We start from the raw sequence: 17,641 nt of genomic DNA, 5'->3' as shown, positions 1-17,641 counted from the left end.
ATGGCAAGTCCAAATGACTCACCATCGCTGCCAAATTTTTGACCCCCCCCCCCCCGCCCCGCCCAGTGGAGGGTTATGAAACGAGTATGTATTCAGTACCAGCGATGGCGAGGCATGACAGAATCTCTGACCAGAGAGTTATTTATCGCAGTAGCACGTAGCGAGTCGGTAGAAACAGTTGTTGTGTGTAGGGAGTCGCGAGAGGATGTAGTCAGCCGACTGTAGTAGCGAGTGGACGGTAGTACTGAGCGGGCGTCGGCATGGGTCGGCGGCGTGCTCTCTTTACATCTCTGCTCAAGGTTCGGGACGAGGTATATTGTTAAAGAAGGTAATGAAGCAGCATTGCGCACATCTGATAATGTGTGTTAATTGTAATTAATTTGTTCAAGAAATACCCCAATAATAATTTTGTTTTTAAAGTAATCGTTTTAAAGAAAAAGATTCATTTCAATTGAAAGATTATTTCCTATGCTTTTCCTCCCAGACTCAATTTACCATGGTTTAATTATTTCACAGGGCCAAAGGTCAGCGCTGCTGCCCTATTATTGTGGGTTTAATGATCAATCTTCATTTCTTAATTTTTGTGTCGAGTTTACATTGGGCCATTGTTTTTCAATATTTTTGTAGCGAAGGTACAGTTGCTTTTATTTCAATTTAACGATGTTTTGTGGGAGCTCAACAACATTTGGCTCTATTTCGATTAACATTCAAATATAGTCTTTTTACATTATTTGCGGGGAGGTTACACTTGGCTCTATTCCCATTTACATTTAATTATTATTCTTTAATTTTGTGGGGAGATAACTTTTGGCACATTTTCATTATCATTGACTTTTCTTTCTTATTTTTGCGGGGAGGTTACAATGTGGCTTTTCGCAGAGGATGCTGTTGTATACAGAGAAGTCGCAAACGCCGGAAAATTGTAGCGAAATAAAGGAAAACCAGCATAGGATCGACGTGTGATGCCTCTACATAAACAAACGAAGTGTGTTGTGCATCAATAGGCAGATCACATGATTGCAGAATCTAGACTGGAACTAGTGACATTCATAAAATATCTAAGAGTACGTGCACAGAGTTATTTAAAGTGGAACGATGACGTAAAATTAGTCGCTGCGAAGGCGGATTGAGGTTCATTGGAAGAATCCATGTGATGTAGTCCAACCGCTAAGGACTATAGAGACACTCCGCAAATCACATATAAGTGTCTGGCAGATGGTACATCGAACCACTTTCACAATTATTCTATATTATCCAATCTCGAACAGCGCGCGCAAAAAAGGAACACCTAGTCATCCGTACGAGTTCTGATTTCCCTTGTCTTATTATGATGATCGTTTCTCCCTACGTAACTCGGCCCTAGCAAAATATTTTCGCATTCGGAGGAAAAAGCTGGCGATTGAAATTTAGTCAGAAGATTCCGATGCAACGAAAAACACTTTGTTACCCCAAATCATGTATCATGTCCGTGACACTCTCTCTCCTATTTCTCCATAATACAAAACGTGTTGTCCTTCTTTGAACTTTCTGGTGTACTCTGTTAATCCTATCTGATAAGGATCCCACACCGAGCAGCGGTACTCCAATGTAGGCGGTCTCTTTAGTGGATCTGTTAGATTTTATAAGTGTTCTGTCAATAAAACGCAATCTTTGATTTGCCTTACCCACAAAATTTTCTAATGTGCTCTTTCCAAATTAAGTTTTTCGCAATTGTAATTCCTAGGTATTTAGTTGAATTTATACGCTTTAGATTTGACTTATTTATCATGTAACCGAAGTTTAAATTTATCATGTAACCGAAGTTTAACGGATTACTTTTAGTATTCGTGGGGATGACCTCATACTTTTATTATTTAGGGTCAATTGTCAATTTTCGCGCCATACAGATATCTTTTCTAAATCGTTTTGTAATTAGTTTTGGTCTTCTGAAGACTTAACAAGACGATAAACGACAGCTTCGTCAGCAAACAAGCTAAGACGCCTACTTAGATAGTCTTCTATATCGTTTATATAGATAAGGAACAGCAAAGGGCCTACTACACTACCTTAGCCAACGCCAGAAATCACTTCTATTTTACTCGATGACTTTTCGTCAGTTAATACGAACTGTGTGACCTCTCTGACAGAAAATCACGAAACCAGTCGCGTAACTGAGACGATATTCTATCAGCAAGCAATTTCACTACAAGCTGCTTGTGTGGTACAGTGTCAAAACCGTTCTGGAAATCCAGAAATACGTAATCAATTTGAAATCCCTTGTCAATAGCGCTCAATACTTCATGTGAGTAAAGAGCTAGTTGTGTTTCACAAGAACGATGTTTTCTAAATCCGTGTTGACTGTCTGTCAATATACCACTCTCTTCGAAATGATTCATAATGTTCGAACACAATATATGTTCCAAAATCCTACAGCATATCGACGATAATGTTACGGGCCTGTAATTTAGTGGATTGCTCCTACTACCTTTCCTGAATATTGATGCGTCATGTGCAACTTTCCAGTCTTTGGGTACGAATATTTCGTCGAGCGAGAGGTTGTATATGAAACTTAAGAATGGAGCTACTGCATCAAAGTACTCTGAAAGGAACCTTATTGGTGCACCGTCTGGACCGAAGACTCGCTTTTATTTAGTGATTTAACTTGCTTCACTACTCCAAGGATATCTACTTCTAAGTTACTCATGCAGGCAGCTATTCTTAATTCGAATTCTGGAATATTTACTTCGTCTTCTTTAGTGAACGAATTTCGGAAGGCTGTGTTTAGTAACCCTGCTTTTCCAGCACTGTCGTCGATAGTATTTCCATTGCTATCGCGCAGAGAAGGCATTTATTGTGTCTTTACATACGACAAGAATCTCTTTGGATATTCTGCCAGGATTCGAGATAAAGTTCGTTGTGGAAAATATTACAAGCAACTCGCATTGAAGTCCGCGCTAAATTTCGAGCTTCTGTAAAAGATCGCCAGTCTTGGAGATTTTTTGTTCGTTTAAATTTGACATACTGTTTTTGTTGTCCCTACAACTGAGTTCTGTCCTGTTTTGTGTACCAAGGGGGAGTAGCGCCGTTGCTTGTTGTTTTATTTCGTGTAAATCTTTCAATTGCTGTGGATACTATCTCTTTCAGTTCAAGCCGTATGTGGTCTACACTTACGTTGTTAATTTGGAAGGAGTGAGTATTATCTATTAGAAAGGCATCAAGTGAATTTTTATCTGGTTTACTGAATAGGTATACTTTTCGTTTGTTTTTGGAGGATTTGGGTATTACAATATCCAGTGTCCCTACGCCACCCCTCTGTTCACTAATTTCTGTATCTATTTTGATGTTCGTTATTAGCTCAGTATTATTTGTTGCTAAGAAGTGTGTTTTCACAACCGTTTACTATTCGTGTGGGCTCATTTTTCAGAGAATGAGTTTATCACAGTTTCGGATTACGTTTATGCGTACTTCCGAATTTAGACATGTATTTTCGCCAACATATCGAGGGTAAATTAAAGTTCCCACCAACTATAACTACATGAGTCGGGTATGTGTTTTAAATTAAACTCAAGTTCTCCTTGAACTTCTCAGCAGTTATATCATTTGAGTTGGAAGGTCGGTAAAAGGATACAATTAGTATTTTATTACGGTCGCCAAGATTGACCTCTGCCTAGACTAACTCACAGGAACTGCCTACTTCAACTTCGCTACAAGACAAACTACTTCTAACAGAAAAAAACGCTCCCTCTACAACTGTGTTTTGCCTGTCCTTTCGCAAATATTTCGGCTGAACTTATCTCCAGCTTTATCCAGCTTTCAGTTCCTGTAACCATTTGAGCATCAATGATTTCTATTAGCGTTTTGAGCTCTACTACTTTCCCAACACAGCTGCGACATTTCACAACTTTTACACTGATGGTTTCTGAATATATGTTCTTCCTGTGTTCGACCTGCACCTATTGAGACTGAAGCCCTTTCTGTGTTTCCCGGAGACCCTCTAACCTAAAAAAACCGTCCAGTCCACGCCACACACCCCCTGCTACCCGCGTAACCGCCTCTTGCGTGTAGTGGACTTCTAACCTATTCAGCGAAACCCGAAACCCAAACACTCTATGACGCAAGTCGAGGAATCTACTGCCTACATGATTACAGAATCGTCTGAGCCTCTGATTCAGACTCTCCATTCGGCTCTACACCAGAGGTCCGCAGTCGGTCCTGTCGACTAAGCTGCAAATGGCGAGCTCCGCTTTCATCTCGCAAGCAAGACTGGCAGACTTTACCACTTCTGTTAGCCGCTAGAAAGCAGAGAGAATCTCTTCTGATCCAAAGTGACACACGTCATTGGTGCCGACGTGAGCCACCACCTGCAGTTGGCTGCACCCTGTGCTCTTCATGGCATCCGGGAGGACCCTTTCCATATCTGGAATGACTCCATACGGTATGTACACGGAGTGCACATTGGCTTCTTTCGCTCCTTGGCAGACATGTCTCTAAGGAGCCCCATAACGCGCGTAACATTGGAGCTCCCTACTGCGAATCATCCCACCCACCGCGATTGCCCCGATCTCTCAGGCTGAGAGGTTTCCTTTGAAACAGGACAAGCGAATGCATCTGGCTGAGGGGCAGACTAACCAGGAAGGCTTTAAGTGCGGCCCCTGGGAAGTCTTCGCCGTCTGTCACGACCCGGGGCGACCTCACACTGGACCACAGTTGACGGGTGAGTCTCAATGCGAGCAGTAACTAACTGGGTGGCCACCTGTGCGGACCGATCAGCGGACTCAGAAGTTCTGGACGTCTTTTTTGGGGTGTGCCAGCTATTACACCACCGTAACAGTGTTGCTAACAGAGCTGGATGGACTATCCCAGTGCATTGCCCTCCCTAACACAAACTGCAGTTCACGCTTTCAGTCCATTTTCCCCCTCTTAAATCCATGCAGCGTCGTAAGCTATACTGCTACGCTGGTGTAATCGCTAACACATATGCCTAGTAAACTGGGCACCTGGCTGCAAGTCTGGGCCATAGTATAAATTTTAATTCATTTCTTCGGCTTCTTTCATTATCGAAGAAAAAGATGAGACTTTTATATCTCAAGGAAAATGCAACTCCATCAGCGCAGTAAAATAGAAAGTTAACATATAAATGTAAAGGCCTATGGGGGCTCTGCAACTTCAGTATGGCTTTTTATAGCAAAACAGAAAGAATGACAGTAAAAATATTCACTAGTGCCTGGTGGCGATTACAAGGTGACAAAGAAGAGTACATTGTGTAAAGGTGTTAGTGTGTTGAACTTTTAGCATGCAGTGTGTGTAACATAACGGAAATACATATTTTATTTACCAAATTTTCTATGTGTCATACGAGTATGTAAAATTTCTAGAACAGTGACGTCATAGTAAATGCTAAACTGTTACAACAAAATGAGAAAGAGAAACAGACAGAAACTTTCACTGAAACGAAAAACAAATTACATTTGGCTGTGAACTTTGCTTTCTTTTAAGCTAAAATTACCTTCATTCTTTGTGAGGGGGCCTGCTCAAGCTCCTATGTCCAAGGAGCACTTCTCTGTGTAGCCCGTTCGTCACTATCTTCTAAGGGAAGGAATTGCTGTCACAGCCGTCTTTGCTTTGTAGAAGCTGGAGGTCTTCTTTGGTATTTCTAAAACAGGGCATTGTGGTTTTGGGGTTTGAATCACGAAAGTCGAAGATTTTCTTGGTCAGTCTGTACCCGTCCACATCTTTGAGGTGACTACATATGAAATAGAGAGATAAAGAGAGGGAGAGATAGGGTGATATATGCACATGTGTATCATAAACCCTTTCCCTCCAAAATATTTCTCTCCTTCATACCTCCTCTGTGTTACCACAGATGACGTGCCGCTGATCTCATTTGTACTAAGTTTGCAGTACACGCGAGGTGCCTATTTGCTTCCATCGCCCTGAATGAAAGGCACAAGTTCTATCAAATGTTCGCCAACCCACTGTCTTCTATGGTTGTTGTCCCCTAGACAGAAAACAGCTCGTAGGTCATGAGTACATTATCTTGAGACTTTACGAAATTCTTAGCGAGGACCGTTATTTTACAAATAATTCAATTTCCAATCAGTTTGTTTATACGGGAGAACACGAGAATCTGCACAATTATAATCCACGTTCGAGTCACAAATAATTTCTATTCTTCGACAAATTAATGAACTGCGTATTTCCGCAATTACATATCTCACATTTACAAATTCTACATTTCAAATTAAGGCTTAACTGACACCACGGCCGACAACATGTCTGTCCTCCGACACTGCCGGATCGGCTCTGATCTTACAGCCGAACAACTTCGTTCGCCATCCAAGTTAGGCGCGCTCTCCGAAGATCACCGAAGTGCTTCGTCTGCCTTTTCTTTTGGCAGTTGTTCATCATTCTGCCGGTTATTAATACTTGTGAAATAATGGAATGATAGCACGCGATTGAGAGAGGCTTTAAATTTGAAATGCAAGTAAATAAGCTGTTTAATTTTCCTAATATTAATAACAGGAGATTATCGTTTTGGCGCGCAACTTCCGAATGCAGCAGCCAATTGCGGAATAGGACCACAATTCAGGCGGTCTTTCTCACAATAACCATACTGAACAAACCATCTATCATCGGTACCTCACAGCACATTATGTCATCTTACCACTTCTGCCTTCTCGACTGCTCTAAGAGCTTCGTGTAGCCGAATATGATGGCTGCAAAGCCAGAAATATTAAGTCTTTCGCGGATTGTGTCTGTAATTTTCTCTTTTTTTGCCACTGAGTTTCTTGTTGAATTTTTTTTTTATGAATGCCATTCTTGTAAAAATTGTATCCAGTGATGGGAATAGATATAGATATGCGAGTGTACTTTACACCAGTGACAGTAATTATTGCTATATCAACAGGAATTAAGGTTTTTCGCTAACGAGTAACATTATATGGAACAAAGTTCATGTTCTCCAGTATTATGAGTACTTTATCCATTTTCCTACGTACTATGGGACCGCCACAGCCAGCCTCAAGTCCGGTTGAGAAAGGAGGAAGGGGGATGAGCAACACCTCGTTAAGAAACCTTGAGTCACCTGGCCCGGGTAATACAGTAGTAGCTCAAGAGGGCCTCTTGCCAGGGTAGCGATGAAGACACGGCAAAAAAGACGAAGGAAGATCATCGGTGACGCCAGGACTGGCGGAAGAGGCAGCCCTGATGTTAGGGATGATATGAAAATAGGATGCAGAGGCCAGAGAACATCTTGCGGTGACTTCTAGGACTAAAGAGCCTGGTTGTAACGTGAATGCGTACGTGTCCAAAATAAATTCAAGAAGCACGATGGCAAAGTACTTCAGGAAGAGAGCCCAGGTCGTGAAAACCACGGTCCACGATCCTGGGGAAGACTTGGCGTCATGAAAGAGACGAGTCGCAACGTCTCTGTGTATCCCGAACTTTTCTTTTCTTTATATAACAATCAATTAGTGGGTGCTTCCTGTTCTACACAAGGCTTACATTAAAATTCTGAGACAGTATTCATGACTTAAGAACGTAATTTCAACCTGTAGTGTGTGATGATTTGAAACTTGCTGGCAGATTAAAACTGTGTTTTGGACGGGGACTCGAATCTGATACATTTGTCTTTTAATACCCATGACTCCATTAAAGTAATGAATATTAAAACTTCAACATCTTTTCCAAAGATCTATGCACTCCCCAAAACTTACGGCACTACTTCGTAGAATATAGAAGTAAAGACGAAATTGTAGGCCTGGATACACAACAAACTGCTACACATTTTGCTTCATTAGGTATCGTCAGGAGGTATTTACGATCCAAGATATATCATTTCAAAAGGAATTTAGCTACTGCAACACGCTGCAATTATTTCGCGGGAAGACTGTGTTTTTAAATCGGACAAAGGTGGGCAGTGGAGATGCACTCACTATAATCTTTGCTTCTCAGTCTACAACTCGCGTTTAGCTGGAAAGTTGAAAGAGAACAGCACTTGCGGTTATCTGTGAGTGATCAGAGGGAATAATTTTAAGAGACCTGGCAGGTGTGGCACTACAACACAGGATGTCACTACAGATTTTCTTCGGAATCGATGCCTTTCCGACAAATTAGATGCACACTAACACGGACGATTATAGTGTATAGCGGAAGAGATGGGAGGCTTACACGTGCGCGGTTATCTATGAATGATTACAGGGAATAATTTGAAGAGCATCTGACAGTTGTTTTCGCACAGCAGTTGACCTTGCCGCAGAGATTTCGGTGAACTCACGTAGACGCAGCACTTCCTGCGTCGAAGAGACCTGTTAGCGATTGCTACCGTTATAAGAGCGGGGTGTTTGGCCAGACTGGTGGAGACATGCTGAGGTGGACGTCGTTTCTGTTTCTGGCGGCGGTGGCCGCGAACCGCGTCACGGGTGAGTAGCGGGTCTGTGTCAGGTGTCGGGGAGACTTTCACCTTCCGTTGGCCTGTCCCCACGAAGGGGGCAATAAAGGATAGTGGGGCAGCCCATTTTAGCGAAATGTCTGCTTTTTCCGCATTGGGTAGGAGTGTTGTTCTGGTGGGACACATTATTTTCACATGAAATGCTTTCTTTCAGGCTTCTTTTTGTGACTGGTAGATGTTTTCTATCCGGGAATTTGCCTTACTACTGCCAGAAAACTACCAAAAGCCTCGCTCAGGAAAATACGTCTTTGTTGAAGATTGGAACTTCTTTTTGTTTCAGCCGGCCGCGGTGGCCGAGCGTTTCTAGGCGCTTCAATCCGGAACCACGCGACTGCTACGGTCGCTGGTTTGAATTCTGCCTCGGGCATGGATGTGGGTGATGTCCTTAGGTTAGTTAGGTTTAAGTATTTCTAAGTTCTAGGGGACTGATGACCTCAGATGTTAAGTCCCATAGTGCTCAGAGCCATTTGAACCGGTCTTGTTGTTTCAAGAAAAGAATTCAATATTATCCCGAATCAGAGGGAGTAATTTCTGCACAGATTTCGCTATACGTGCTGTCGGGTATTTGTATTAAAAATTCGGAAATTAGGCTGTTGGCCTGCACACTTGGGACGGCCGCTGCAACTTGGCTGAAATGTCGGTTTTAGTATTTTAAGTATTTTATTAGATGTCGCGGCAGTGGACCCAGAATGATTTTAATGAGGTAAATGTAGGTTTTTCCCATCAAGCTCTTTTACTCGTGGTGTTCAGTGTGTACAAGGCCGACCAAGCCATCACGTTGCATTAGAGGACTTGTCTCACGAAGACATGAAGATAGTTGTGTCGTTCGTACTTGAAGCTTCGATTGGAGAAGTATATTCGTCTCACTTTGGCTACTAAATCTACACCTGCACACACACACACACACACACACACACACACACACACACACACACACGCGCATGCACGCACGCTCCGCGAGCCACCATACCGTGAACGACGGAGGGCACCTTATACCATTAACAATCGTTCACTTTCGTCTTCCACTCACGAATGGATCGTGGGAAAAAACGACCGTCCATATGCCTCTGCACGAGCCCTAATTTTTCTTATTTTCGTGTTCCTTATACGAAATGAACAGTAGCGGTAGTAGAATAGTTCTATAGTCAGCTGCAAATGGCGGTTCTCTACATTTTCTCAATAGTGTTTCGCGAAAACAACACCGTATGGTCCTCCACGGATTCCTATTCGAGTTCACGAAGTATCTTTGTAATACTCGGGCGTTGATCGAACCTGTCGGTTACAAAACTGGCAGCTGGCCTCTGAATTGCTTCTATGTCTTCCTTTAACCCTACTTGCTGGGAATCCCAAAGACACGTGAACTACTCACGAAATGGTCAATCTATTGTTCTATAGGCGACCTCCCTTATAGGCCAGCTACACTTTCCTAAAACTCTGCCAATAAACTGAAATCTACCATTCACCTTCCTTACTTTTTCTACTCATTTGCATTAACTTAAATTTTTCCATAATTTAGGGCAAGAAACCATTCATAAACCCAAACAGAAATTCTGCCTAAGCCAGTCTGTATCCTCCTACAGTCACTCGACGACGATATTTTCCCATTTACAACAGCGTCATCAGTAAACAGTCGCAGATTGTTGTCCACTCTATCCGTCACACCGTTTATGTATATATAGAATAAGAGCGGTGCTATCACACTTCCGTGTTGCACTCCTGAGGGTACCCTTGTCTCTAATGAACACCTTCCATCCAGGACGACGTGTTGTTTTCTATTACTTACGAAGTCTTCGAAGCACTCACATATCTGAGAACCTATTTCGTTCACGTGGACTTCCCTTAATAGTCTACAGTGGGGCACTTTGTCGATCATTTTCTGCAAATCTAGGAATATGGAATCTCTCTATTGCTTTTCATTCGTGAGGTGTATTGTTACCTGGTGAGTGTGTCATCTCGTGCGGTGCCGAGATATTTGGCATTTTTTTTTTTTTTTGCGTTTACGTCTTGTTGCCACAAGTTAATGGTTATGTTCGTTGCCTGAAGGCCACATTTCTTGTAGTGCGCCTCTTTTCAAACAGCACCATATCGTTTTTCGCACGATTGTTACTGATCCGACGTCGTCTCATCCAGATTTCTGGGGACTGCCAGACGACAACGCTAAATCTATGTCAATACTAAGTGTGTGGTGATGGTACTTCTTACTATAGGGGTGCGTATAGTTCCTAGAGGGTAGTGTGCCTTGAACACATTATAAATTGCAGTCGGTGTTTCACTTTAATGGCCGATTTTAGAATCACGTGAAGGAATCCACACCAGAGACCATCATAAGAAGCTTCTACCGTTTTTGTGGCTGTGAGACATAGGGTTGTATTTTGTGCAGCATTTGAAAATACGTTGAGTTATATAAATTTAAGTGTTGCATAATATATGGAAGCTATTTGGAAGGTATTGTTAATTCTTCAGTTGCAGCATTTTATGTTGAATAAAATTGTATTAATTTTTACAACTAGCGATATAAGGTGTGAAGCGTTGAGCCATGCTCCATAACCGGTGCACCGTATTGTACCTTGAAACGAAGGAAGATCTTCTATCTTGCACCAAGTTATATTTGCAAGTGAACTGAGTTTCTTTGATGTGTTAACACGTTCACCTTCACCTGTCCTGAAAACGGTAATTTGTGTTAGTTTCCAATGCTTCTTTTTCAAAATGTATTTAACCCGTGACTGGTTTCTGATAATGCTTCTACTTTAGTTGATTTCAATCACTGACTATTAGTGTGTAATAGAGTAACAATTTAGCAAACAGACTATTAAATACAGAAGAGATGATCTAAATTACAACACTTTTAAAAGTCAATAGAATATTTGTTCCTTGGTACATGACTAAGTTGTATCTTGGAACAATTTTTTCACGTTTCTGAAATCGTTATTTTACTGGAGTAATCTTTGTGATTTCAGAGAAAAGCACTAAAAATAAATGCTATTACTTAAAAATGGAATAAGAAAATGTATTAAACTTCTGTTACAGGGGTGGGTAGAGGCGCATATCTGAAAAACGTTCCAAAGTACCACCCTCTCTCCCAGCGTGTGCCAACATTAGTCACCTGGTGAATACACAAGTGGGGAAATGATAGGACCACAACTCGTAGCTCTCCGTGCGACTTATTACTAGTCTAATTTCAGTCCTAGCCAACGGCCTTGCCGCAGTCGTGACACCGGTTCCCGTCAGATCACCGAAGTTAAGCGCTGTCGGGCTGGGCTAGAATTGGATGGGTGATCATCCGGTCTGTCGAGCGTTGTTGGCCAGCGGGGTGCACTCAGCCCCTGTGAGGCAAACTCAGGAGCCACTTGATTGAGAAGTAGCAGCTCCGGTCTCGTAAACTGACATACGGCAGGGAGAGCGGCGTACTGACCACATTCCTCTCCATATCCGCATCCAGTGACGCCTGTTGGCTGAGGATGACACGGCGGCCGGTCGGTGCTGTTGGGGCTTTCAAGGTCTGTTCGGACGAATTTTTTTTTAATGTCAGTCCCTGTATAGTCAGAGCACAGGGTGCAATCTAATATCTCCAACCTGAAAGCCCATCATTGGAGTTTTTTTAGTCATATTTTCGCGATAGATGTAAACCGCCTAGTGTCTGTCACACTCTTTGGTCATTCAAACGTCCCTATGCCTTTCTTTGCGTACGCTCGATAACACTTTTAATCTGACCTGATATATATTTAAGAACAGGTCACGCAAGTATAAAGTAAGCGATGACTTTCGATGTCGACTTGAAATTTCCCAGTATCCTATCAATAAATCTAACTCTACCATTCCGTTTACCTACACTTCGGTTATGTGATTGTTTCACTGGATATCTGACGTCATTTGCGGTAATTAATCTTGTAATCGAAGGCTGCTACTGCAGTATTACATTTCGTAATTTGTACTACATAACATTTCTCTACCTTAAGGGTAAGTTACAATTCTTAGCACGACGTTGACGTGTAGATATGCAGTCTGATACTACGGTGTTACACTTTCTTAGGTCACAACAAATATCCTGTTTCTTGAGAAACACTGAAAACACCGAATGCTCCAGGTTACCTCCAGCCATAACATTTATGGTGCTCTTCCTGAAGAACGTCAATTTGGTTTCAGATGATCGATGTTGTCGAAATTTACACTGGTTTATATGTAGAATGTCATTGCGTGTTAAGTCATTATGTTTGAACTGATACTAATTTTTAGAATATCCTCTATAAAAAATCAACATGGATTCCGCAGAGAGCTTGTGAATCTCAACTCGGTCTGTTCCTCCATGATTTCCCCAGAGATTGTAAACGTCGGCGCTCAGGTTGATGCCATGTTCCTCGACTTGAGCAAGACATTTGCACAGTCCCGTATTGTCGTTCAGTTGAACAAATTCGAGCTTACCAAGTATCGGACCAGATCTGCGACTGCATTCATGACATCCTTGCAGATGGCATTCAACATCTCGCTCTTAACGGAACAAAATCGACAGATGTGAAGGTAATTTCAGGAGTGCCCCAGCGGAGTCTGATAGAACTGTTATTGACTGCAATTTACATAAATGATCGAACTGAAAGTGCCGAATGCTATTTAAGATTGTTCATAGATGATGCGGTTGCCTACAGGAACGCCAGATGACAGCATCGATTTGCAGAAATAACCAGCAGAGGACCGATAAATGGTGCAGTCGCTGGCAGTCGACCGTGAACGTGAATAAATGTTACTGCACATACATAGGAAAAGAAGTTTTCTACTGCACAACTACACTATTGACGACAAATTGCTGGAAACAGCAACCACCGTAAAATATGTAGGAGTATCCATCCGGAGCTACCATACACGCAGTGACCACATAAAGCAAAAAGTGGGAAAAACAGGTACCAGTATGAGATTCACAGGAAGAATGTTAAGGAAATTTAATTCCTCCACCAAAATAGCATCTTACAAGGAGCCTGTTCGATCGATTCCTTAGTTCTGGTCATCAATAACGGACCCTTGAAAGAGATAGAGAAGATGCAACGAAGAGCGGCGCGGTTCGTTACGGGGTCGTTTAGTCGGCGTGAGAGATTTACAGAGATATTGAACAAACTCCACTGAAGACGCTTGAAGAGAGGAGTAGTGCATCGCGAAAAGGTTTTCTATCGTAATTCCGAGAGAGTCGAAAAACATATTACTTCCTTCCACATAGGTCCTGCGGATTATCCACAAAGACAAAATTAGAGAAATTATACCTAATTTGGAGGTATATCGGCACTCATTCCCGAATGGAACGAGGAAGGATGGTACCAGATGAAAACCCTGCTCCACAAACCGTCACGTGGGTTGCAGAGTATAGTTGAAGTTACTTAAAATAATCTGCTTAAAGTCAGCACACGTTCGACCGGTTTGGGGATGCCATCCATCTTTTGTAACATCGTGTTAATTTTTCCATTTACACGTATATACCACACTCTCACCTCTCACCCCCCCCCCCCCTATCTTTCCCCACCACCATCCTTTCCAGCGCCTTATTAACCATTCCTGGAACCGTATCAGGCGCTGCTAGTAACATGTATCTCCTTCTGGTAAAATATTTCTGTTAACTTCTTTCCTTATCTATTCGTTCTATCACTTCTTCATTTCGTATTTTATTTGTGCATCCAGTTTTCAAGTTTCTACGATAGCACCACGTGTCATTTACTTCTGGTTTGTTCTCCTCCGGATTTTCGGTGGTCCACGATTTGCTTCCGTGCAATGCCATGCACCCCAACAAAAACTTCTCTGATCGAAGGAATCTTTCTTGCACCGTGCCACCCTACTTGCATCGACGATCCTGTTTAATCTTCTTTCTTAAATATAAGAGTTGTTTCATTTCCTCCACGTCTATGGGTCCGAGTATTGATGTTAAGTAAGCTGTTACTCTCCTTTCTACTAACCTTAATCAGCTACGGCTTAAATTTTTGTCCCTAAATACCGAAAGAGGTGCGCAGTGATTAAGACAACGGGCTCGTATTGCGGAGGACGTCTCCATCAGGCCATCCATATTTAGATTTTCCATGATTATTTTATCCATGATGGACCTTGATGGACTTCGAGGCCGTTACGGATTCTTGGTGAAGAACGTAACAAGCCACATATACTTTTAAGAAAGTTTACTTTTGGACCACTACCAATTTCGAGCTATCATGCCTATTTTCACGGATAACTTCTCAAATTACAGTAATACATTCGTCAGCAATATGCCATTCGCTCCTCCACTACACAAGAACGTTTAGGTATTTAGCGGCACTTTACATGTTGTGCTATTAGCCGAAAGATGCTAATGTGCCTGAATTTGATCTAATATAAACAATTATAATTGCTTACGGATGTGTCAGAGGAAGGCGTTTCGCCTTGATTTGGTCAGTATATCTTTTCAGAACGATGTATAAAGTGTTGTCTTTGCAACCTATGGTCTAGACACCGGGCCACGCAAACACTTCATAATATTCATCATGGAAGTAACAGTCTCAGACATGTCCTTTATAATCTATATTTAACTTTGCTTAATAGATATTCTTTGGATTCTAAACATAAACATGGACCGTAAAGCACATGTGTGACATTGTGGCAACACACTGCGTTTATGTTAGCCGACCGAGCGCAAGCAGGAGACTCAGAGGTGGCCAGAAATTTGGAGACATGAAAAACACAGCACATTACTATGCGTGATATGCTCTAGGAAAAAAGTTGTTATTTGAAACAGTTTCCAGTCGTCTCGGAATGGATAAATATAGGTTCTGTACGGTTTTCAAGATAATGTTATACTATTGTTCTTGCAAAATAATGGCTGATTCAGATAATGATGATGGCGGTGTATTGCGATCACGCAGCTTTCTCTCCAAAGTAGACAACAAAGATTCAATAATATCGAGATATGTTGGGTGTGGTGGACATGGGAGATGGGACAATTCACTCTCGTCGTCAGAAAACCAGCCCCGGAAGATGCAAGCTGTGTGAACAAGGGCCCTGTCTTGGAACACAGCACCACCACTGAAGAACGAACATTGTACAGTGGGATGTACCTGATCTGCCAGAATGGTCATGTAATCCTCGGCAGTAATGCGAGTGTCCGGAGTACCCATGGGACCCATGGAGGGGCACGATATGGCTGTCCAAATCATCACCGAAACGCCGACATGTTTCACTCTTGGGACGTAAATTCAGACAGAATTTCGAAACAGTGTGAAATAATAGTCATCCGACCAAATGGCTTCCTTCCATTGATCCACAGTCCAGGTTTTATGACCTCGGCACAACGTTTTTCCTGTTACAGGCATTTGCATCACTGATGAGTGGTTTTGGAATTGTAGCTCGCCCTGCAATTCCGGACTTTTGGAGCTCCCTTCGTGTTGTTTTGGTGCTGACAGGGTTCGCCAGTGCGAGATTGAGTCTTTAAGTGATTTTGCAGGTGTAGTCCACTTATTTTTCGACACAATCCTGTACAATGGCCATTCGTCAGGATCACCCAACACACAGTTTTGTCACCGTTGTGACTTAGCGGATGATGTTTCCCGCTTTTCCTGTATGCGCTATAAAACTTCGGTATGTTGCCTGAAACACCAAACTCTTCGGCTACCTTGGTAACTAGAGCAAGTTCCATACGAGCACCAACAATTTGGCCACGTTCGACTTGACTCAACTCCGACATAATGCACTCACAACTACACAGAACACTGTTCGAGCCACGACCGCCACTTGCAACACATTGAGAACGCTGCACAAATGTCGTACATGGTGAAATACAACAGCGCAACCTGCAGGCTAGGTTAGCATCTGCATTTAGGTTGAAATCTGCATTTCTTTTGGTGTTTCCAAATTTTTGTCCATCTACTGTAGGAGCACGAGAGGTAGAAGAAGTCACGTGACACTTTCAGTTAATTCTTAAACTGTTATTTTTTTGTGGTTGACTTGGGCCTATCTCGATACACTTTGTCACGGCCCTTAAACGCAGATTCACAGAAATCGACACCTACCTCTTTGACGTAAGTTTGTTGTGGAATTATAGAAATACTATGTGCTCGCGGTTAAACAGAAATTTTCCCTTCTCTGTTGGAAACAACACTACTTTCGTAAGCACTGATAGTATGAAACCTAGCTTGTTACTTTCATCACGAGATGAAAGTTCTAATTGGAGGATAGCTTCGTGAGTTCGTCTTTCATGAGATCCAGAAAGCCTCCGATACAATTCCACTCCATCGAACAGTTAGCTAAGTACATATTTGCAAGATGTTGGAGAACAGAAGACTTTCTAATCAAGTGCGTACTTCTCATATGATCGTCTAGCGAGTACTTAAACGAACTGGTTCACTCAAGTTGCGTCGAGATTTCGTCTCTTGCTCGCGCAACATTGTTTCAGCTGCCAAGCGCGACAGACAGTACTGCTCACACGGCATCGCTTCGCTCAGAAACACGCCGTTATCGCTCCAGGCCACTAACTTCACTTCGTCAGAAGAGAAGGTGAGTGCTGCATACGCACAGGCCAGTTACTGTTCACGAGGTACGAAAATGACGTGACGTGTAAAACGAACCACCAAACGTACAGACCATTACGTCACTTTGAGGAGGAGGAGGACGAGGAGGAGATTACTGTTTAACGTCCCGTCGACAACGAGGTCATTAGAGGCAGAGCGAAAGCTCGGATTAGGGAAGGATGGGGAAGGAAATCGGCCGTGCCCTTTCTAAGGAACCATCCCGGCATTTGCCTGAAGCGATTTAGGGAAATCGCGGAAAACCTAAATCAGGATGGCCGGACGCGGGATTGAACCGTTGTCCTCCTGAATGTACGTCACTTTCATCTGATTTTAATTTCGAATATAATTATTTTCGTTGAGAGAGAAGAGCTTCTGTCCGAAAATCAGCTCGAATCTAAAAAGCATCGCTCGTGCGAAACTCAGCTTGTTGTGTTCATCCGATTTGCAGTGAAGAGGACATGTGTTAAGACATCAGGGAATAACTTCCATGCTAGTAGAGGGAGCTGTAAAGACATACTACATCCAAAAATAATTGACCCTGTAGGACACAAGTGCTACTCTGAGGTTTCACAGGATAAGAACTCGTGTCAGGCCACATCAAACCAGTAGAAAGACTGATAAATAAATAAAAAAATTCCTGCGAGTCGTTGATGAAGGGCCACGAGCGTATCACATATTCCTAGAATTGTGGAAAGCGTTTCACACA

The 17,641-nt window shown here is 42.5% G+C and overlaps 1 protein-coding gene and 1 pseudogene across 1 annotated transcript in view; both read left to right on the top strand.

Annotated features, from left to right (window-relative positions):
- The first annotated feature begins 8,341 nt into the window (after nt 1-8,341).
- LOC124778612 (trypsin-like) overlaps nt 8,342-17,641 on the top strand; it is a 66,813-nt gene continuing 57,513 nt past the window's right edge. Inside the window, exon 1 of the mRNA XM_047253656.1 lies at nt 8,342-8,399. Coding sequence (XP_047109612.1) covers nt 8,342-8,399 — 58 coding nt within the window. The remainder of the gene's footprint in view (nt 8,400-17,641) is intronic.
- On the top strand, nt 11,616-11,732 carry LOC124722182 (annotated as a pseudogene).

This window comes from Schistocerca piceifrons, chromosome 1 (genome assembly GCF_021461385.2).
Source record: "Schistocerca piceifrons isolate TAMUIC-IGC-003096 chromosome 1, iqSchPice1.1, whole genome shotgun sequence".
In the NCBI taxonomy this organism is placed as follows: Eukaryota; Metazoa; Arthropoda; class Insecta; order Orthoptera; family Acrididae; genus Schistocerca; species Schistocerca piceifrons.
This window is presented reverse-complemented; position numbering and strand designations above follow the sequence as displayed.